Source organism: Vipera berus (assembly GCF_964194415.1).
Source record: "Vipera berus genome assembly, chromosome: 1".
Lineage (NCBI taxonomy): Eukaryota > Metazoa > Chordata > Lepidosauria > Squamata > Viperidae > Vipera > Vipera berus.
Window position 1 is genome coordinate 44768700 of NC_138202.1, and position 24575 is coordinate 44793274.

The window sequence follows — 24575 nt, forward strand, 5'->3', positions numbered from 1 at the left end:
TTTACTTTAAGCTTGAGTTCTTGGTTTGAGAACAAAGTTACAACCCAGAGCAGAATATAATATAAAATTCAAAAATCAGTGTTTAAAAAAGATGTAATAATAACAATGCAACATCAATTATTATCTAAGAAATAAGTGATGGCATGTTTAAGAGTAGTTAATTATATTTTGGAAAATAGTAAAAAGGCATGTTAAACAAAGAGGATCTTCACTGGCAGGATATTCCTGATAAGAAGACCTTGTCTCTCACTGGAACAGAGGACAGGGCATCTGGTGCTAAACTTAAAGAGAACATATTTTTTAATGTGTTGTGAATGACTTAGAGAAGTATTGTCTGATCTTGGTGACCTTAAGAAGTAGGGATTTCAACTCTTAAGAATTCCCTAGCAAGATGCTGTCTGAGGAATTCTGGCAGTTAAAAGTCCACTTCTCTTAAAGTTGTCAGGTTTGAGAAACACTGACCTAGTTATGCAGACTTTAAAGAAACACTGTTGTCTGAGATATTCAACTGTTCCATTTATGCTTCATTCTCTAATTGTTAGGGTTGCAACTCAAGTTATTGTGCTTTGGGGTTGGGAACTGAATTTAGTGGGATTTTCTTGTAATTCTTGTTCTAGTTTTGATGGTAATTAGATTTTATTACTGGTTTTTAAGCAGCATTATAACACTTTTAAACTTCCCTTTTTTATTTAAGATTTGGAATGAACGATCTTTTAACAGCAAATATATCAAGGTATGTCAACTACTATCCTTAACTTATTTAAACAAGTAGGAGTCTTGTTCTTGCTTTAATGTGGAACAAAAATTATGCAGCAGAGTAAGAAGTAGAGTTACCTCAGTTTAGGTAAACAACTAATAACCATTTGCATGAATTAATGTGTACTAAAAATATTACTTATGTATCTGCTTTACATTTGCATGCTTTCCTATTCACTAATAACATCTGAGCCATTTTGTGCATATAATACTGACTGGACATTGGAAGAAAAATGTAATGATGTTCATTTTATGTGACATTTGAGCTGAAGTATTCTCCATTTGAGTGCCTTCACTAGTGTCTGCTCATCATACTACTGCCTCAAAAGGTAGTATTCTGATCCCAAGTTGTTTAGGACCCAGAATGTCATAAGCTAGAAATGTGATCTGGGCTTAGTAGCTAACTAGCAGCCATGCAGGAACTTAGCCATCTTAGTTGCTCCACGAGACAGCTGCAGATTGTGGACCAAGCATAAGAACAGTTTTATGCTGAATACCTTGGAATGATTGATGGATAAGGCTATGAGCCCATAAACAATTGTAGCTGGATTCTCCCTCTTCAGAAAAAACCTAGGTGGTATATTATCCAAGTTGACATTAAGCACTCTTAGCTGTGTATAGGGCTGGGGCCTTCAGTGACTGATGAATCTAGGAACTTTTATCTAGAATCTAGATACAGAATCTAGAATCTAGAAAAGAAGGCATAATAATTATTTCTTTATAATATTCATGTATTACATAACCGATTGCATGGCTTGAAGGACGTTACAGAACTTAATCTTGAAAAAATGATTAGGTTTTTTAAAAAAGATTTCCTATTTTGATTAGATACAATTTCAGTTTTATAACACTTGTACATTTAAATATGCATATGTTTCTACTATGGAGTTGAATTCATTATTTGCTTTTGAAAATATGCAGTTTAGCATACATATCTAACTTGCTAGAGATCATCAATTTTTGGCAAATTTAGATAAGACTTAAAATGTAAGGCTATGGAATATGTAAAAGAGATGAATATTTGATAGTAAGTGACTGGGCCTGAAGGCTATAGGCACTTGCCTAATTCCTAAGGGGAGATCTCTGTAAGTTGAAATGTGTGGGAGAGATTAGTTACCGTATTTAATTTTTTAGTAATTTAAATTGCAGTTGGCTGTAGAATGTGGCAGCAAGTGTGTACAATGGCATTTTCTGGGTCACCTGTGTTGAACAAGCTATACTGGTTGCCATTTGTTTTATGAATGCAATTTAAGGTGCTTGTTGTGGTGTAAATGTTTCTTTCATGAGCTCATATTTTTTCAAACTTCTGGTATACAAAACATCTTGTAGGTCCCACCACAGGTACATCTAGAACTGACAATAAATTCTTCTTTCTCTGTTAAAGGGCCTTTTATTTTAGAACAATTTTTAATTGGAGTCAAGGCAGACTTGCATTGCCGAAAGCCATTCAGGGATGGGTAGTGTAAATTTGGAACCTTAGTTATATTTCCATATACAGCTAGACCTCAGTTATCACCCACTTGTTCAGCTGCAGTTTGAATTTGCAGTGGTGATGATGACCAGTCCTTGAAGTTCTGGCTGGCACACAATCCACTTGGTAATAGGATCACAATCCAGGTGCTTGTCAGTTGACTCATACTTATGATGGTTGCAATGTCCTATGATTGTGTGATCACAATTGTAACTTTCACTACAAGTTTTTCATTTCCCGGACAGAGTTGGTATACAGCCTGGGGGGGGGGTCCTGCTGGACTTACGGCTTTTGCTTGTGGAGCAGATGGCAGCCATGGCTGGGGTGGGGGAGCTTTGCACAGATTCATTTTGGGCACCAGTTGCATCCATACCTGGACTGGGAGGCTTTCCTCATTGTCATTTCTGCCCTAGTCAGTGCACTCTACATGGGATTAGGCTTGAAGATCACCTGGAAACTTCAATTTCTCCAGAATGCAGTGATGTGTGCAGTTGGGGTACGCCATTGTTTTGCCTGTGCCATACTGCTGCTGCCTGAACTTTTTTTCCAGGATCAATTCAAGGTGTTGGTTATCACCTTTAAAGTGCTGTATGGCTTGCGGCCAGGTTATTTGAGGACATGGACCTATCCCATTTATAATCAAATAAATAAAATCTAAATTGTTAATACTACATTAAGGGGACCTTGAACACTTGTGTCATAGCTTCCTCCCAAAGACCTTCCCCCCAATTTCATTTTTTTAAAAGGTTTGTTTGTCTAAATAAGATAAACAACATATATCAACAGTCAACTTCAGTAATTCATGAATTTTGTATCCTGCCTTTATTATTTTTATAAATAACAAATTTATCTTTTCAGTATTGTACATTACAGGATTTTTACAATTTTGCACCTGGGCGAAAAAAAAAGATACTTTGATAGATTTTAGACATTGGTGAAACCCCACCAAATAGACTAGAGCAAGCTTCAACTCTACAGGAAGATAGACTGCTTGTGAGAATCACAATAATAACAAAATCCTGCAAGTGTGATTGTGCCTCCTCCCTTGTGAATTTCCATGTGAATTATGGAGGTGTGTGTGTCTGAGCCACTTATGCATAGAGCTAGTCCTTGCTTATTGATCGCTCATTCAATGATGTTCAAATTTGCAAGGGTATGGAAAAATGAGACATAACTGGTCCTTAAAGTTGTGGCCATTGTAGCATCCTTGCAGTCCTGTGATTGCAATTCAGTTGCTTGGCAACCAGAATGCATTTACGATGGTCACAGTGTTCCTCAGTCACATGACCTTCGCAGCCAGCTTCCAACAAGCAAAGTCAACGGGAAAGCCACCAGTAAGTCTCAAGTTGTGGTCACATGTCATTATGTTTAACAACCTGCAGTGATTCACATAATGATTGCAATTTGGTGCGGTCGTGTGACATTGTGGTTAACAACTACTCTGCTTAGTAACAGAGCTGCCAGTGGATAATTGTCAATTGCAGTTGGTAACTGAGGACTACCTATATTTTCTACTTGTTTTAGATTTAAGCCATGTTTTTCTTCTTGTTGCTTTAGTAACAGATCTGGTGTATCTCTGTCAAGGTCATCTTCCTGTCTCTGTACATCTGGGGATGTAGCCAATTGAACATGTGTGCTCTTGACAGGGAATTAATTGCTCAAAAGTCATGTTGACAGTGCTTTTACTTTCAGAGCAAAATAGGGAAAAAGTAAGAAAATATCACATCATGTGAGTTTGGGTCTTTGGAGTTTGAGGACGTAGCATATAAATGTTGGTATTAAAAATAAATAAAATGTTCAAACTCCTATACCATATCTCCAAGAGATTCAACAGTAACTTGATTTTAAAATCTTTAATATACAAAATTTTGCAAAATTAACTGATAAGTATGTAGAATTTTTAAGGTGTCATGGTTATTCTTGTTTTCTTTGTTAAGTTTAGGAAATTTTAGAAAAGTGATGTTAGGCACAATCAACCAAACCCTATGCCTATTCCACAAGAATCTCCCCAGGCTTTCACCTGGGAAAGACTAGATAAGGCTCAAACGCATTTGGGAGGGAGGGGAACTTCTTAATATTTCTGGGGAACTTCTGTGTAGAACACTGATAGTGATTTACTGTATCTTTTATTTTAAAGGAAGATACAGGATACTTAAAAGAATTCTCAAATTCTTGAGTTCAAGATGTACTTCTTAATGGTCAGGTTAAGTATTAAATTCATATTAAATGGTCAGTGCTCCAATTCTGAAATAAAAATGAGCCCTGGTTAGATGTCATTGATACTGATGCCATCTGGGTACCCTTTAAGGTAGTTTATGTAGCGCATTTTTTATTTTATAAGTTGATTATTTATAAAATAAATTTGGGCTAGTAGATCAATATGTTTTAATCCCATGGGCTACCTAAATTTCTTCAGATGTGTCTTGGAATCACTGCCCCTTTGTTTGGCTGTGATCTTTGTATTAAGTAGCCAGTGTCATACAAGCATCATTGCTTCTTATTAATTGATTATCACCAAAAAGTGCACAATTCCTATTGAGGACTATGGAATCTGGGCAAGCCAACAGCATATATTATTTTAGCTTTTTAACAATTCATTGTAGAACTTGATTGCTGTGTCCTTATTTGTTCCTTTAAGATAATGTCATGCTCCTTAGTTGATGAAAATTATACTTCAAATAATATTATCTGTTGCCAAGGTACTTCGCAAAACTTTGGACAAAGTGGGTTTAAAGACCCTTGGCATCATTGCTGCGGATGGAAATTGGGACATTGCCAGTCAAATGCTAGTCGATCCTTATCTATATGATGCAGTTGAGATAGTAGGGTAAGTGTGGAAATACAGAGGAACAGTGATTCCTCTATTATATGTAAAGCTTTCTATTAATTAGAATTTGGACACATGCTTGATTATCCTGCTTTTCTTAAGCATGGGCTATAGTATCATTTCTTTCCGGTCCTACACCTAGTTTTACTTCCAGCTGACTATTTGCTGCAGCTTAATAGGATACCAACATCCTTCTGCTATCTTCTGTAACTAGGTGGCTTTTGTTTTACAGATGCTTCTTAAATAGTAACTTTCTTTCCAATGGGTACCCAAAGAACCTAAGGCTTCATATCTATACAGAATTCTCAGTACTTTCACTGCTGATCTTTAGGGGAAAATTTTGAAAATTGGTGGCATAAAATCTAAGAGTTGTTAATATACTTGTATATATAGGATTGTGTGAAATGTTAAAACATTATTGATTATATAAGGAACCAATAGGAACTCTGAGGAAGTTTCTTGTGATTGCTTGGCTGTTTCAGCAATGAAAAGACTCAATTTTTTGTTTTATGTTGCTGATCTGTTTGTGGTGGTATTTTTAATATATTCATTTTGCTTTTTGATCTATATCATAGTTGCTTTGAATACCAGAGATGCAGGATTGTGCTGTACGTTATGCATTTAAAAGAGAACACATTGCCTGGAGATTATTAATGATAATTTTCATGTCTGATTTGCTAATCTGTATCATCTAATCTTATTCTCTATATTCTCAGTGCTTTGATTTTATGGCTATCTAATGAGTTGTGTAGTGATAAGCTAGATGTGCCACATTAAATAACTCATTGACTAACCTAAACCTAACCTAACCTAAACCATTGGAGTTTAGGGCCATTGCACAGTGGATAAATTTTAAGACATCTAAAGTGGAACAGTGTTTGATTTCTATTAAAAATGAGCTTTTTGAGAAATGGTGGCAGTTTGTTAAATAATAACCGCAATATCTATACCTGAAAATTTGAAAATTTATAAATGAAAGTTTATACTTATGCATTTATACTAATGCTAAAGATTGCTGTGGATCATAAGCTTTGTAGTTTGATTTTCTGTTCTTTCTTAAGAATAGAAATAGAAAATAGAAATTTCAGATATGCTTCTAAAGCTGATACCACCTCTGTCATGATCAGTCTCCCAAGTGTCATTGCTATCATTGCCATTTACAGCTGTTAGAATTATTCTGGCTGATAGTTGTCTCTTCCCCCCACCCCAAAATTCATGCGGCTGATAACCACCACTTATAAATGTCAGGGTGCCTGTCTTTCTTCTGATCTTCCCAAATGTGGAGTCCTCTGATGACACTCCATCTGAGGAAAGTTAAAATTGGCAGTTTAGATAGCTGGCTTGGCTTCTCATCAAGACCACCATTTCATACTGATTATGTATTTCTGAGAAGAAATGGGTGAATATCAGATGCAGTATCACTTTAGAGCTTCAAAATAATAATACTGAAATAAGTAAGCAAAAACTCATTGATATTTGAAATTTTTACCATCAAGCTTGTCATCACTTAACACTGAAGTACTGTATAACATTTTCCCTGGGTGTGAAATGATAATGAGGTTATTGTAGAGTTCAGATCCAGCATTATCCTGAACTTATGCACTAGATGTTCAATATCATGTTACTACTAATGTAGAATGAAAAATGGTTAACTGATTAGATGAAATGAAGGTATAATTTGACTTACTCTGTTTAACTGTTTAAACCATAGTAGATTAATAAGAGAGTTAAGAAAGGTACTACACTTATTTGGTGCTCATTTACCACACGCACACGCGCACGCACACGCACACTCACACACACACACACACTCTATTGAAAATCTTATCATTTAAAATTCCAGTTTTTGTAAATACTGTTGATTGGATTTATAGCATCATTTTACTATGTAGAAAAAAAATATTTTTTCCACCTTTCAGAAAACATTTTCTTTTCTAAAAGTTACAAAACGCAGTAGGGTATTAAAAGTTTCTAGAATTTACCTGTTCCCCTGTTACCTTAGCTGCTCTGTTTTTTAGAGTGTTGCGTACCTTTTCTTGACATTATCTCATTTGATTCCGATATTTCAGTGTTTATCAAGTCTCAGATTCATTTGTCACAGTCTATGTGCACGTTATAAGGTTGGCTCAAATTGCAATCCTGCCGATAATCTCAAATCCATCACTGGAAGAGAGAAATTATTTTCTCTTCCTCTGTCTCCATGTGCTTCGTTAGCATCTGTTCTCTGAGTTGGAAGAAACTTCTGGGATAAATTTGGGGTGGGCAGACCACAGTGGGAAGGAAGAGAGAACATTCTGTTGAATGAGCAGACATTGGATCTTGCCCTGATTTGTTTATTCTTCAACATGTTCTTATTCTGGCATCTGCAATGACAGGTATTTGCCTAAAAAAGACTTATTAAATCTTGCTGCAGGAGATACTCCTTGGTTATGTTTGGGAATGTTGGTTATGTTGTCTCTTTGTTTCCCCAGAGTGTCCATGGAAGCTTTCTTATTTATTTAATTTATATGCCACCTATCTCACTGTTATGAACTTTGTCTGTTTAGAAATGAAGCAATTTACTGAAGAGAATGGCATCTTGCTCTATTTTCCCCCTTGGCAGACAAATGGTTATAGGTTTTGTAACTTCAAGAGCTGTGGTGGCGCAGTGGTTAGAATGCAGTATTGTTGGCTAATTCTGCTGACTGCTGACTGCCAGCAGTTCGGCAGTTCGATTCTGACTGGTTCAAGGTTGACTCAGGCTTCCATCCTTCCGAGATTCATAAAATGAGGATCCAGATTGTTAGGGGCAATATGCTGACTCTGTAAACCAGAGGGCTTAAATCACTGTGAAGCAGTACAGTATATAAGTCACTTAGTGAGGGCTTAAATCACTGTAAAGCAGTACAGTATATAAGTCACTTAGTGAGGGCTTAAATCACTGTGAAGCAGTACAGTATATAAGTCACTTAGTGAGGGCTTAAATCACTGTGAAGCAGTACAGTATATAAGTCACTTAGTGAGGGCTTAAATCACTGTGAAGCAGTACAGTATATAAGTCTAAGTGCTATTGCTGTTCACATTTATGCACCTGTCATAGAGAGAGAGAAATGCCTACTTTCTATCTAGACATCGGCAAAATAAATTGCACATTTTTGGCTTTTTAAATATTTATTTCTTACAAGTGATGGGAAAAAAGTTGCTTGGCAGAGAGATGGGTGGCATAAAAATTTAATAAATAAAATAAAAATTAATAAAATGCTACTTTTCTTGTCTCTTTATTTTAAAAGATTTTAAGGTACGCTTTGGATAAGCAAGACCTTCAACGAGTGCAGATCATAGCCAGCGATTACCTCTGGGAACCAATATCCTTTTACATGCTCACTGATTCTGAGCTCCATGAAGCAGTCAGTATTATTGGGTAGGGCATCTTTTCAAAGCTGATTCTTTCCTCATAACCCCTCACAGTCATTTCTGATAGGCAGCACCTTTGGGGGGCGGGAAATTTTTTCCCCCTGGAATATTAAGTAGTTGCAATCTTTAGACTCGTGAGCTTCCAAAGTGTCAAATGACATATGCAAATATGTTTGATTTCTTGTGCTTTTGTCCATAGGGCATTGAGTACAGTTGTCAGAAACTGGCAATATTGCATAGGAAGGGAATGCTTTTGTTTCCTTTTTATGTCTTCTGTTTCACTGCAATGCTCAGGCTGCTTATTCCCTTGAGATTCTTACGCAGATAGTGTGGAGTTACTATGACAATTGGGACTGGGATTGCCATCACGTAAGTGATGTGGTTGTAATGTGCAGCATTAAGTGATCACATTGCTTAGTAACAGCAATCCAGATAGTCCCAGTTGCCCGTAGGTTATTCAGCAGGAAATAGCAGGACTCTAAGGACTGTGAAGATGCTGTGATCAGTCGTAAGTGCGAGCTGGTTGCCAAATGCCTGAATTTTGTTCACATAACCACAGGCATGCTGCAACAGCTGGAACTTAAGAGGACCTTCATACGGTGCCATCATAATTTCAGAATCACTGAATGAATGGAGATTAAGTAAGGCTTACCTGAATTCATGAGATTTAACATACGTATAATATTCGAAGAAGGGATTAGAACAGAAAACTGGAGACATCTTTTTGCCTATTTTTGCTCAAAATTACTCTTCCCCAAATAGTTTCATTGTTTGTTGGTACATTTGTACAACTGTGGTCACAGTTGTGTGTTGAGAAATGTGGAAAGAGTTTTCCCAGTTCGGGTTATTGATTTTAGATAGAAACAGATTTCTTGCCATATAAAAGAGATGGGAAACCTTGTGTCTCCCAGATATTTGGACTATATCTTCTGTAATCAACAATTGTAGGCCATGTTGCCTAGATCTTATGGGAGATGTAGTTTCAATTATATAGTTTCAACTCAGATGATATGTTGAGGTAGTCCCAAAGGTGCTCTTCAACAGGCAACTGGACTTTCTTTGTTTTTTTTCCTTTGAAGACATTTTGTTTCTCATCCAAGTAGCTTCTTCAGTTCTGATTGAATGGTGCGGAACGGAAGGATTTATCATATCACTGGAAAAAACATAAATCTTTCCATTCTCCACCATTCAGTCAGAACTAAAGAAGCTATTTGGATGAGAAGCAAAACATCTTCAAGCAAAAAACAAACTCCAGTTGCCTTTTGAAAAGCACCTTTGGGGCAACCATGACCTGGATGAGTGAGAATCTCCATAGACATATGCTGAGGTAGCACCTCAGTGGCTCTCCAGTGAGTAAGAGTTGCTTCACCTGTCTTTCGTACATGGTTATCATAATAGTTTGCATTCAGTCCTGGTTTCCTGCTGGCTATTTAGATATCTACATAGAAAACAACCAAGTGCTTCTTCTAGCTATTAGATAAGAATAGGGATGATTTAGTTTCCCATAGAAAAAGATTTCCAAAGAAAAAGGAAGAGCTATTCTGCTGACATTAAAAGTGAAAGATTAAAAATCATCAGATGAACTCTGGGAAGAAGATCTGGCACAGAACTTCATGGAGATGTGTAATGACTGGCATCTAAGATGATGGAGGACAGTTCCGGCTGTTGAAGATTGGCTGTTGGTTTTAGGAAAACACATGTCTGGTAAACCTAAAATGGGCTAGGTACTGCACATTGCTAAAGCTTTTTTGGTTCTGTTGTGCTGGTTTGAGGAGAGTTTAAATCCTCTTGAAGCAAAGGAGGAGAAATCTAGGGAAGACCTGCCAAAGTTGGCGAGGAGGAGGAGAGACTACAGATGATCACTGAGAAGACTGAAGATGATGAAAGAAAAATGGCTCTACCAACATGAGAGAGAAAAAGAACAGCTGCCAGCAAGATTGACAAAGGGAAACTGCTGGCCAGCATCTTTAAGCTTTCTATTAATTCTAAATAGTCGAAGGTGGGATACAGAAAAAAGATTAAGCTACAAGGTCTTTTTAATCTTAAGACATTAAGTCAGCAGCAAAAACGAGAAGGACAGGAGATGCTCTTTGCTTGCATAGTGTAAGCAGGAGTGTGGCTGGAAGATGAAAGTAATTGTGTATTTGTTGAAAAAAGGAAGAAAATTCTAAAGTGGTCTGCTCTGATTTTTTTCCCCATCAAAACATATGAACCAATAAAAAGTCCTAGTCACAGTTATCTCTAATGTTTGCTGGCCCCAATTTTTAAAAGAGCTTTAAACATAACTTTTTAAGAGGTAGATATTAAGTCTCTTGTGTTTTATTGGAAGGATTTAGGTTAGATTGACAAGACTGTCCATAGCAGAGATTTCTGTACCAGAGTATATTAGTTCTTAAATGAAGATAGAGATCTAAGTTATTTTGCATCTCTACATTTCAAAAGGATCTAGAATCATGTTTTAAGATACATAAATCAAAAGCACTGAGACATTTAGGTCTCTAAATTCTTCTCAATAATAATGAGAGAATCCTGCTATATTGGTAAATAAGTGAAACCCTGAAATCCTTTCTAAAAATTCTGTCTTTCCTTTGATCCTACTGGACAGCCATAAAAAACAACAACAAAAAGCCCTGAGGCTAAGACTTGCCAACTGCAATCCAGGGATTATTATGCTGATTTATTCTTCAGGTTTTTTTCAAAAATGTCTGAGTTTTAAAATGCTGGATAAATGCTAATCATTCACATTGTAAATTGTAGCCTTTAAATGTTATTCCTGAATTTATGGATGCACAGTTTTATTTTCTATGTCACGGATTTACTATTGCTGTAAATGTAAAAGAGATTGCTGGACTGCCCTTGAAACAGCTATGAGTTATTTAAAACTAGTTGAGATTCCCAATTTTCCATATAATCGTCAAAAATTGAAGCCCTGAGGAATATCATTATTAGAAAAGACATCATGCCTTACAAACTTTTGTAGAATGTTATTTAATCAAATGCATGTACATTGGAATTAAAATGTATATATTTTTTCCTGTCTAGGGCTCACTACCCAGGAACAGAAACAGTGAAAAAAGCTCAATTAACTCTAAAGAAACTCTGGTCTTCTGAAGACTACAGTACTTTCAACAATGAAGTTGGCGCTGGTTGCTGGGCTAGAATCCTGAATCAAAATTATGTAAATGGGAACATGACTGCGTATGTGTCGATATACCTGGTGATATAAAAATGTATTTCATGACAATATGTATGTGTATCTATAATATTGTGAAAATCTTGCTTAATTCTTTTGGCAGTGACATTGGATCAATTTTTAACAAATGAAATAATTATGCGCATGAAACTTGGACCAACTGTTTCCCCCCCCCCCCCAAAGCTGAAGTGTTCATAAGAAGAACATTTATTCTGCAGATATTCCCCCTGTAAAAGAGTTTCTTACTATATGACTTGGTAAATACTTACATTGTGTTTGATTGATCAACCTATAGTACATAGGTGTCAAACTTGCCACATCACGTGACGTGTCATGACGTATCACGACTCTTTTTGCATTGCCAGCAATGGAGTGGGCGCGGCTTCGGTATGATGAAACCAGCCCCTGGGTCGGCAGTTTGACACCCTGTTATAGTAGCTCTTGGGTTGAATTAAATAGGTGGACATTTGCTTAACCACTTAATTATATAAACCTTTGTGAAGCCCTCTCCTTTCAATTTTTTGCACTATTACCATCAAGTGAAAAGTGTCAGAAGTGAGTGAAAGGCAGATAAATACCTCTCTAAGCTTAGTCTGTGTCAATATTTTCACCTTTGGTAACCATTTCTCCATTCATATATTTATTTATTGAGATTTTATTAATGGATGCTGCTATTTCCTGTAAGATGCCTCTGAAGATTTTGGTTTAGGAATAGTGGAATATAATTAATAATTTTCCTTTCTTTTTCTTATTGTTCATTCTTAGCACTATTGCTTGGAATTTGGTGGCTAGTTACTATGAAAAATTACCCTTTGGAAGGTGTGGTTTAATGACAGCACAAGAACCATGGAGTGGGCATTACTCTGTGAATTCTCCCATATGGGCCACAGGTACGTTTTTAAAGTTAGACATAAACTTTTCCAGTTATTAAATGCATGTTGAGCTGCTTTAAATGCATGTTGAGCTCTTTTAAATCGTAATACTTGTTGGAATACACTAGAATACAAATCTTTCTAAATGAATAACATGTAGCTTCTTACTAAATATTATAAGAGAACGTGCATGGATTAAAACAGTTTTGTTTCAACATATGTGCAAGATTTTGCATGATGGGGTAACTTCATAGGACTACTGTTGATTTGAAAATATTTCAGACATTTTGTCTTATCAAAATTGACTCAGGTTTTGAATTCAAACTATTTTGTTGTTGTTGTTAGCTGCGAAGTCCTGTCCGACCCATCGCGACCCTATGGACAACGTTCCTCCAGGCCTTCCTGTCCTCTACCATCTTCTGGAGTCCATTTAAGCTCACACCTACTGCTTCAGTAACTCCAGCCAACTAACTCATTCTCTGTCGTCCCCTTCTTCTGTTGCCCTCAACCTTTCCCAGTATTAGGCTCTTCTCCAGTGAGTCCTTCCTTCTCATTAGGTGGCCAAAGTATTTGAGTTTTAGCTTCAGGATCTGGCCTTCTAAAGAGCAGTCAGAGTTGATCTCCTCTAAGACTGACCGGTTTGATCGCCTTGCCTTGCAGTCCAAGGGACTCGCAGGAGTCTTCTCCAGCACCATAGTTCAAAGGCCTCAATTCTTTGGCGCTCAGCCTTTTTTATGGTCCAGCTTTCACTGCCATACATTGCAACTGGGAAGACCATAGCCTTGACTATACACACTTTTGTTGACAGGGTGATGTCTCTGCTTTTTAGTGTGCTGTCTAGATTTGCCATGCCATGGCTTTCCTCCCAAGGAGCAAGCGTCTTTTAATTTCTTGGCTACAATCCCCATGTGCAGTGATCTTGGAGCCAAGGAAAATAAAATCTGTCACTACCTCCATTTCTTCCCCATCTATTTGCCAGGAATTGAGAGGGCCAGATGCCATGATCTTGGTTTTCTTAATGTTAAGTTTCAACCCAAATTTTGCACTCTCCTTCTTCACCCGCAACAAGAGGCTCTTTAGTTCTTCTTCACTTTCTGCCATTAGAGTGGTATCTGCATATCTTAGGTTGTTGATATTTTTCTGGAACTCTCTAGCTTTCTCCATGATGCAGCGTATGTTGGCAATTTGATCTCTAGTTCCTCTGCCTCTTCGAAATCCTGCCTGTACTTCTGGTAGTTCTCGATCCACATACTGCTAGAGTCTAGCTTGTAGGATTTTAAGCATAACTTTACTAGCATGAGAAATGAGTGCAATGGTGCGATAGTTTGAACATTCTTTGGCACTGTCTGTCTTTGGAATTGTCTTTGGAATTGGAATGTAAACTGATCTTTTCCAATCCTGTGGCCACTGTTGAGTTTTCCAAATTTGCTGGCAAATTGAATGTAGCACTTTTACTGCATCGTCTTTTAAGATTTTGAATAGCTCAGCTGGAATACTGTCACCTCCACTAGCTTTGTTGTTGCTCAGCTTTTCTAAGGCCCACTTCACTTCACATTCTAGGATGTCTGGCTCGAGGTCAGTGACCACCTCATTATGATTATCAGGGACATTAAGCTCATTCTGGTATAGTTCTTCTGTGTAATTTTGCCACCTCTTCTTAATCTCTTCTGCCTCTGTTAGGTCCCTGCCATTTTGGTCCTTTATCATGCCAATTTTTGCATGAAACGTTCCCTTCATCTCTCCAATTTTTTCGAAAAGATCTCTGGTCCTCCCTATTCTATTTGTTTTCTTCTGTTTCTTTGCACTGTTCATTTAAGAAGGCATTCTTATCTCTTCTAGCTATTCTCTGGAATTCTGCATTCAATTGGGCGTATCTTTCTTTTTTCCCCCTTGTCTTTCGCTTCCCTCCTTTCCTCAGCTATTTGCAAAGCTTCCTCAGACACCCATTTTGCTTTCTTGCATTTCTTTTTCTTTGGGATGGTTTTGGTTGCTACCTGTTTTACAATGTTGCGAACCTCTGTCCATAGTTCTTCAGGCACTCTGTCTATCAGATCTAATTCCTTAAATCTATTTGTCACCTCTACTGTATATTCAACAGGGATATGATTTAATTCATACCTGAGTGGCCTAGTGCTTTTCCCTACTTTCTTCAGTTTAAGCCTAAACTTTGCAATGAGAAGCTCATAGTCTGAGCCACAGTCAGCTCCTGGTCTTGTTTTTACTGACTGTATAGAGCTTCTCCATCTTTGGCTGCAGAGCATATAGTCAATCTGATTTCTGTGTTGACCGTCTGGTGATGTCCACGTGTAGAGCCGTCTCTTGGGTTGTTGTAAAAGAGTGTTTGCTATGACCATCGTATTCTCTTGACAAAATTCTATCAGCCTGTGCCCTGCTTCATTTTGTACTCCAAGGCCAAACTTGCCTGTTACTCTGGTTATCTTTTGGCTTCCTACTTTAGCATTCCAATCCCCCATGATGATAAGGACATCATTTTTTGGTGTTAATTCTATAAGGTGCTGTAGGGCTTCATAGAACCGGTCAATTTCATCCTCTTCAGCACCGGTGGTTGGGGCATAGACTTGGACTACTGTGATATTGAATGGTTTGCCTTGGATTCGAACTGAGATCATTCTGTCATTTTGAGGATTGTATCCCAGTATTGCTTTTCCTACTCTTTTATTGACTATGAAGGCTACTCCATTTCTTCTGAGGGATTCTTGCCCGCAGTAGTATACCTGATGGTCATCTGAATTAAATTCACCCATTCCTGTCCATTTTAGTTCGGTGATACCTAAGATGTCGATGTTCAGTCTTGTCATCTCTTGTTTGACCACGTCCAGCTTTCCTTGATTCATGGATCTTACATTCCAGGTTCCTATGGATAAAAAATCTTTACAGCATCGGACTTTCCTTTCACCACCAGACACATCCACAGCTGAGCGTCCTTTCGGCTGTGGCCCAGTCGCTTCATTCTTTCTGGCGCTATTAGTACTAGCCCTCTGCTCTTCCCCAGTAGCATATTGGACACCTTCCGACCTGAGGGGCTCATCTTCCAGCGTCATATCTTTTTGCCTTTTGGTACTGTCCATAGGGTTTTCATGGCAAAGATACTGGAGTGGGTTGCCATTTCCTTCTCCAGTGGATCACGTTTTGTCAGAACTCTCTGCTATGACCTGTCCGTCTTGGGTGGCCCTGCACGGCAGAGCTCATAGCTATTCAAAGTTATTCCTGGACCTTTGTTTGAGTTGTAACTATGTATAGGTACTACAGTCAGAGAAAAATGACTGCTTGCTTGTAGGGCAGTTGAGCTATCTTCTTTCTTCATGGCATTTTGTGTTGACTTTATTATCTTTTCCCCCCATTGAAGCAGATTTCAATGCTCTTTTTTTGTTTTAACAGCACATACAACACAGTTCACACAACCAGGCTGGTATTACCTGAAAGTAGATGGGCATCTGGAAAAAGGTGGAAGCTTTGTGGCTCTGACTGATGGGCTAGGCAATCTGACCATCATCATTGAAACAATGGTAATGTTATTTGGCAAAGTATAATGTAGAGTTGATTTCAAACACTAAACTTTATGGAAGCATAACAGTACAAAAGCTATGGAAGTACAGTGTCTTTGAGTTGCTCTTGGCTCCTGTTAATTTCATGAATGCATCCATAGAGTTTTCATGGAAACAATATGAAGACGAATTTCTGTTGCCTTGTTTCAAGGTTTTCCCCCCTGACTTTAGTATAGTCTATAACCCTAGTAGTCTCTGATACTCTCCCATCCAAGCAATAACACTGTTAAGTTTTTGAATCCTCACAAAGTCAGTCAAATGCTGCCACCTGCTGATATATTTTGAAAATAAATGTTTCTCTATGAGGAGCATTGTACTAGTGTTTTTCACTAGCTGGTCTAACATAGTCCCTAAGACTGAGCGAGAAGTGCATAAAGGGCTTTTAACATTTTGACATGCAATGCTAAAACCAAATTACTCATTTATGTATTAAACAAATTTATAGTATATTGAACCACATGTTTGTAACGAGTTTTTTCAGAGACTGAGTAGACAATAAGGAGCTTATGCTTTGTTTTGTCTATCACAATTGCTTTTTTATATTCTTTAACAATTTCTAAGTCTTACATCTTAAGGTCTTCCGTTATGCTCTAAGGATCCAGCAGTGCAAAACTGGTCTGTTTCTGCTGATTATGTGTGGGGCACTTTCTTTTCTGCCGTGTGTTACTGTTGTATTTTCCACTTCCTGGTTTGGCATGTCAGATGGGATAGCCTAGTTCCCAGGACCTCCCCACTCTCAGACACTACCGCAGTTGATGGGGATATCCTGGATATAAGTTGCATGCAGAATTATTATTGCAGAATATTGCATTATATCTTACTCCCTCTTGAGAACACTGTCCTTAGGAGAGAGACAAAGACAGAGAGAGACAGACAGACAGACAGAGAGAGAGAGAGAGAGGAGGGGGGGAATCTTCTCTTCTTGCCCTTTATCCCTGTCGTCAGTATGGTCACCAAACACAGTTCTCATTGAGACATTCTTGAGATTTCTCTCTCCTCCTTTTCTTTTCACCCCTCCTTTTTAAAAAAAGTTTTTTTAAAAAAATATTGTTTTTTGTACTTTTATGAGCCTCAGGATTATATAGAACTTACTAATTATACTTTTATGTGGGTGACACTCTTTATCTAAATAAGTAATGTCACATACAGTCTGGCTGATAGAAATAAAAGGAATGGCATTTTGAGGTGATGTTTGATCTGTGCAACTTATTCTTTATTTTTAGACACATAACCACTCAGAGTGCATCAGGCCACCACTTCCTCCCTACGTTGTGTCACCCCAAAAAGCAGTTTTCCACTTGAAAGGATCCTTTGTAAGTAATTGAACTGTACCTCAATCACTCTGTCGGGTACCTTAGAGAATAGATGATCAGAACAAGATCAGGCAACGGTTTGTCTTGTTTATCCATAGCAATTAGAATGATTGGCATTTTTGAAGTGACTAATTGAATGTTAGATATAACTAATTGAGGGACAAATCCTATTCTTATGTACCCAGTCTTATTGGTTGAACAAAGAAATATGGTGCAGTCCAGATTCATGGTGCTGCAGTGTTTTGGTTGCCTGTGATCTGGTTTGCTACAACTCAGATTTCCAAGAAAGACTTAACTTGAACAGGGAAACTCTGGATATTTGTTCCATCCATTAAAAAAGTAACCATTAACATTAATTGGTTTTAAACTATTTAAGTGGAACCAATAGCAGCAGAATTGATGATATACGAACCAGATTTTATTTTATTTTGAAGTACAATGATAATAGTTTTTGTTTTTCTGATTTTAAACAGTATTATGAGGTTTATTTATTAACCTCGGTCATGCATTGGAATTGAAACAATATTGAATAAATATCACTGTGGTCTCAGCTTGAGTGTTATTTATCTTGACAATTATAGTAATTATAATTATAGTGTAAGTTTTTCTTTTCTTTTAAAATGGATAGCAATGCATTTTTTAAAAGTCATGAGCTCATAATACTCTTAATCTATTGATAAGTAATAATCTTTTTCAAATTTCTGAGATTCTGAAAAAGTATTTTAAATAGCAATAAATACCGTTAAAATATTTGTTATCTATGCAGTTTACTACTTTGCCCCAGCTTTAAGGGCTATTCAAAGATTTTTTTTGAAAAAAATTGTTTGGCCCTATTAATATGTTGCATTAGCAATAAATTTGAAGGAATGTTGGTAAATATATAGTTCCTTATTGGTCAAATATTATAACCATGGTGAATCCTATCTTTATAAAGGCAATTAATTTAACAATACATTGATAACTTTAATCCTTATCTTTCAAAAATATGGAAATGTGGAAATGTTCAGTCTGAACAACTATGGATATATTGTGCTTGGATTGTATCAAAAGGGATGATCATTTGTACATGGAAGAGTAGTTCAATTCCAAACTAAGAATGTTGGTTTTATGAAATTTATCAACTTTGAAGACTTTGAATCAGCTTTGTATCAAGAGAGAGTCAAGACTAGAGAATGCAATTTCATATGGAATAGATTCAATTCATCATAAAAAATGAATTATAACACTGAAAAAATTAAAAAAATATGTAATTTCAGTAGTCTAAAAAGTTGTTTAGATTATTGTCATTTTGACTTCCTAGTGTAGTGTTTTGTTTTAATTTTCTGCTGTGCTACTGCCTTCCAGCTAAGCCACCATAGTAGAACTGTGGTGGCTAGACCAAAGGCCAATTTAATCGTATCCAGTGGCTCACAGTGGCTAAAAAGATACCAGTGGGTAGCCCACAAAGAGAATATGAGTAAAGTGGCGTCTTATTGCTCATGTTGTATTTAGTAATTAGTAGAGACACAATAACCCTGATGCTGAAATGAATACACAGTCATCCTGACTAGTGGACATTATTAGCCTTCTCCATGCTTTTAATTAATTTCCTTTGAAGACCATCTAGGTTGAAGACCATCTAATATATCTTGTGAGTTCAAGTATTCTATATCTGGACATTTGTGCTGAATGATAGCATGTACCATAAATTACATTTTCCAAGGAAATTGTTGAGTATCTGTAACTTTAAAAGACAGGTGATCAAAGGATTTAGAGTTTTAAAAGTTACGATAAAATATATCTATTTTCATAGACAAATTAGGGATTTATATATTGCTTAGTGCTCTTGCCTAATCTGATAATTGCCCAAAGATTAAAATAATAGAATCCTATTTATTCAATAGATGCAAACTAGTCAAATATTTCAGACCCCATTAGCACCTCATAGCATATGTCTTCTGAGTGTATTCTTTTTTCTGTTCAACAGAGAAGTTAAAGGGAGTTCATTCTTCAAAATTCTAGTTTGGATAACTTCATTGAAAGAATCTTTATCTGCTTCTTTTCTTTCATTTGAAACCACTATTTGTGCTAAAACTTGCATTAGTTTGTCTGATTTGCGAACATCCATACAATGATGCTAATGTTGAAATAATCATATTCTCATTCTGCCACATTTCTGAAATAAATTATTATATTCTGTTTTGAATGCAACGCTGCAAACCTGCTGCTTAGAGGGGATTTGATGAAATAAAGGTTCTCTTCTGTATGTATATATGTATATATAGAAAGTTCTGTAGACATTGAAATGTGAAATTCTAGACGAATGACACTGCAGAAGCTAACTTGGATCTGCTGGATCTGTAGCCTCTGAGAGGACTTGGTGTTAACAAAAATGTCCTGGAGAGATAATTTAGGCCTGTATTACAGGGGGCAATTCCTCTTATTTAGGATTGCTCCATCTATGCAGAAATTAATTTAACTCTTTAGAATGATTACTTAACGTCATGCTATATCATCTTTCTCTCTGGTTGGGAATTTTGGGAGCTATAGCATGAAAACTGCTGGGCTGGTGGTAAAGTTTGAGAAAGATTTTGAGGAAAACAGTGGACTTCTTTGGCAGTTAAAAAAGATTTGAGACACTATAAAGAAAATTGAAGGTATTTTTTCCCCTCCAGAGCAAGTTGAAATCTCTTCAGATGTGGTATACCAAGCTTGATTTTTCTACTGCCAACTCTACGTTATTTCAGTCACTTGGGCCTAAAAATGTGAGTGCACCATAAGTTAAAAGGTTAATATGACTATGATAGTTGATGGATATTTCCTTTAAGAGTCTATCTGAAGAACTAAAGGTATACAAAGGAAGAGCATTTGCCCAGATGCTACTTCTACAAAGCTGCCTCTGAAACAAAAATAATAATGCTGTTTAAGTAGAAGTGTTATGAAGTTTCCATGTCTGAAATGCATGTATCTTGTCACAGCAGGCAACATATTTCTGCTTTTAATGAGGCAGCTAGAATTTAGAGAAGAAATATGAGCGCTCTAAATTCCTCTCTTACCCAGAGCTGTAGTATTGTTTCAATCATATAGCATGCTATTGTGCTATAGCTATAGCTCCATCTCCAGATGAAGAAAAACATGCAGTTTGAGTTGAATCAGATGGAGACTTCTAGCTTCCATTGATACCCCTGTGTTGCATGTGATTTCATACTTTTTTGCGCTCCTGTTTCATACATATGTTTGATGCCTCATGATAAAACAGTAAGGCCTATTTATTTTAAATTGATTACAGGTGCCTAACTCCAATGTACTCTGAGTGGTGTATAAAGCCAAAAATTTAGTTGGCCTTTAACTCCTTACACTCTCCCAGTAAATTCTTGATTTGGGAATACTGCATGGCTAACATAGTAAAACACTTGGAATAATAGTTTGTAGCTAAACTCTTTTCTTTAGAGCTCTCTGCATATATCCTTCTTCCACCTTGTTTACCCAAGACAACAACTCTCTGAGGTAAATTAGGCAGAGAGAGAGTGACTGGCCCAAAGTCACTCAGCTGGCTTTCATATCTAAGATGGGACTAGAACTCACTGTCTTTGGTCTCTAGCTTGGTGCCTTAAGCCTTAGACCAAATTGACTCTGATTCTTGTCAGTGCTCCAAGAATGAATCCTTTCCAGTACCCTGCTACTACTTGATCACTTGTTCTCCTTTTTGCTATGCAGATCTCTGAAGGAATATTGATGCTAGACCTGGGCTTGGATGAGATCTATACTTTGACAACTCTAACAACTGGCCATAAAAGTTCTTTCTCAGAACCTCCTCCATCTCAACCTTTTCCATCCACTTACAAGGATGATTTCAATATCTGTAAGTCAACATAAAGCTATTTTGAGGGAATTCCTTATTTGATGATTCTAGGCTGTCAATCATTTTTTGTCAAAGATAGGGCCCTATCGACAGTATAAGTTCTCTAGTATTCCCAATAATAGATGAACAGGAACCTATTATAGTAAACATAGAAATCAATTGGGAGAATCTATTGATATCCTTAAGTCTAATCCCCTGTTTGAACAAAAATCCAAATTAAATCATCCATGATAGGTTTAGCTCTGCTTGGTGATTATAGCTGCAGATTGGGCAGTCCATGTACTTGTTCATTGAACTTTTTTCTGCAGCCTTTTAATTTTGAAATTTGATGTAAATCACAAAAAACCATGAATACTGAGATCTGAGCCCACTAGACTTCCCAGCCACATACAGATTTTAGTTGACTCTTCTTGGTGGCCTTTTTTCATTTAGCTCGATAACATTGAAGAGATGACCAGTTAAGACAGTAAAAATGAGTTTTTCAGTACATGTGATGATAAACAATTATAATGTGGAGTTTTGGGAGACCATGAAATTGCTACTGTTGTATAATATGACTGTGAGGGATTGAAATAATAAAATTTATGTTCTTCAAATAGGCAACCCACCTTTCAGTGAAGCACCATACTTTACTGATCAAACAGGAGTGTTTGAATATTTTATTAATGCTTCTGATCCAGGGGAACATGTCTTTACACTCCGACAAGTGGTGACTCAGAGACCTATAACCTGGGTTATTGATGCAAAAAACACAATCAGCATTATAGGCAGCCATAAGTGGTATGTAGTGCATGTGGTATTGTACTGTATTTTCAGTTTAGTCCAAAGTTTACAATGAAACATGGATATAGCAGTGAACCTATAGTTGCAGAGAATCTTTTGTTGAAAACTTACTTCTTGTGATTATTCTTTATTTTAATTTTATTTCATTCATTTTAGGTAGCTTCCCATTTCACTTATGTGATTATGGCATCTCACGAGTTAAAATAGCAAAGGCAAACTCATAGAAATAAAATAATTAAAACAAAGAACTTTTTTTTACCAATTAACTATCAACCTTAATCAAGGCCTGACATTATAGCAATGTCTTCAGGGACTTCTTAAAGGCCAACAAGATTGTAGCCAATCTATTCTGTCACATCAGAAAAGGCTCTCCTACTGGGTACCATCAGATGGAACTCCTTTGTAGATGAGACCCATATGCCATGTCTGTTGAATCTGAGGTGTTGTCATGTTTATGTAAACCTTGTGCTACATAATGTTTAATCCAAGATTGCCTAGTGCCTCCTTCTGTGTAATGAGAAGTTGATGAATAGAAGCCATTGGTAAAAGAGAACTGAACATATTTCCTATGTCAAAAATTATCCTAGTAGTATTCTTGAAAGCAGACTTGTTACAAGGATATGACTTATTCTTCAGAGTATTAATTATTTGATCTGTTGAATACTGGAAACAAAATTTCTGTAAAAATGACAATAAACATTATTATCTTATCTTATCTTATCTTATCTTATCTTATCTTATCTTATCTTATCTTATCTTATCTTATCTTATCTTATCTTATCTTATCTTATCTTATCTTATCTTATATCTAAACTTACTTAGTTTTAAGAGACTGTGTGCCCTTCAATTTTAAAAATGAATTTACAAAATGCTTTATAAATAAACTTATAAATAACATTCTGATAATTGCTTATTCTCTTTCCTATTCTTTCCCTTGATCTCATCGTTGATATTGTTTTTTCCTTAACTTATACCAAACTAGAAAAGAATGCATCTGGGAATAAAATGGAGGCCCATATAGCTAGAAGCATAGAAGCCAGAGAAATGGAACATTGTGTAATATTGTTGATTATCCTTTTAGGTTCAGTTCTCCTAAAGAGAATGATAATTACATCTCTGTCCCTCTTAGAGGTATTTACAGAGGTGTTTCTAGGTATTTCTGTAATTGTATAATACAGATAGCATGTTCAATAGTACTAGATAGTATTGAATGCGTCCCAAATTAAACTTAAAAAAAATCCTAAAGTATTGTGAAGTGTTGCCTTTGTAGGGAACATAATTTTTAAATCGTATAAGGTATCAGGCAGTTTTGAAGGTGGATTTTGTCTGGCTTTTTAAAAATTGTTAATCTTATTTACAATGAGTCCTACTTTATCTTTGCTAAAACTAATCTAAGATGAAGCATCCCAAAGATGCTTTTTCATGAGGCAACTGGATTTCTTGTTTTTTTTGAAGACTGGAGGGTGATCTTTCCATTCCCCGCTAGCCAGTCAGAGCTGAAGAAGCTTCTTGGATGAGAAGTGAAATGTCTTCAAAGAAAAACAAGAAAGTCCAGTTGCTTTGTGAAAAAGCATCTTTGGGATAACTGTGACCTGGATGACTAAGAATCTCCATAGGCACTAAGATGAAGCAGTTCCTATTTGGGAAGTCTTATATGGAATAAACTTGAGCACTTAGAGATTTAGGAGAGAAACAGGAAGAAAATATCACTCCCCTGACATAATTATGAACTGGATCACTTTCTCTCTCCTCCTTCTGTTGTTACAAATTCTGATTTCAAAATAGGCCAGAGAAAAAACTACTCAAACATTAAGACAATTCCTAAAAAAAAAATCAGCCCCAAATTTAACCATCTTCCATTTATTCTTACAGGGTAAATTTCATAATAACCTGTGATATTTATATAGAATCAAATAAAGGAGGAGCATTCATTGCAGGAAGAATTAGCAAAGGTGGCATATATGTTACATTAGCCAAAGGAATTTTCTTCTGGGTTTTTCCTGATGGCACATACCGAGTCACAGGAGATCTTGGTGAGTTCTTTCTTACTTTTTAACTTTTGCAGCATGCTGGGGGAAGGTGTTGGACAGGTGAATTGCCCTCTCTTCTTAGAGACTTGATAAGTGCCCTGCAAATCTTTCGTGTTATCTATTTCAGAATCTTACCCAACCTAGTATTTCCAGATGTTAGGAAGCAGGTAAAAAGGTAAAAATTGGAGCATTTTCCCCCTCCCTCCCCCAATATTCAAAGCTGAAAATGAATTCAAAATGTGATGTATAGGATTCCAAATAGCTACTGTGACATTCAGTCTAGTTGAGCAGTCTTATCTGGTTTACAGCTTCACAGTCCTTGCCATTAGCTATACAACTCCAAATAAATTTATTTATTTATTTTATTTATTTATTTATTTGTTTTTATAAACCGCCCTTCTCCCGAGGGACTCGGGGCGGTGTACAGAATAAGGTAGGTATACAGATTGAACAATAGTGAAAAAAACAATAGTAAAAACAAACTGGGACCCCAATTAGAGCTATCAGGCCAGGCCGGACTGCTGGAACAG

General features: G+C 36.6%; 1 protein-coding gene across 2 annotated transcripts in view; it reads left to right on the top strand.

Annotated features, from left to right (window-relative positions):
* The window catches only part of GALC (galactosylceramidase), a 46774-nt gene that overhangs the window by 12798 nt on the left and 9401 nt on the right, over positions 1-24575 (top strand). The window contains exons 6-15 of one of the 2 annotated variants that reach the window (XM_081315292.1): positions 695-733; positions 4927-5054; positions 11490-11645; positions 12406-12530; positions 15912-16039; positions 17302-17391; positions 20046-20135; positions 21088-21232; positions 21832-22012; positions 23888-24048. In XM_081315292.1, coding sequence (XP_081171418.1) covers positions 695-733; positions 4927-5054; positions 11490-11645; positions 12406-12530; positions 15912-16039; positions 17302-17391; positions 20046-20135; positions 21088-21232; positions 21832-22012; positions 23888-24048 — 1243 coding nt within the window. Of the gene's footprint in view, positions 1-694; positions 734-4926; positions 5055-8323; positions 8455-11489; positions 11646-12405; positions 12531-15911; positions 16040-17301; positions 17392-20045; positions 20136-21087; positions 21233-21831; positions 22013-23887; positions 24049-24575 lie in introns of both variants that reach the window. The other variant, XM_081315291.1, reaches the window with a different exon arrangement.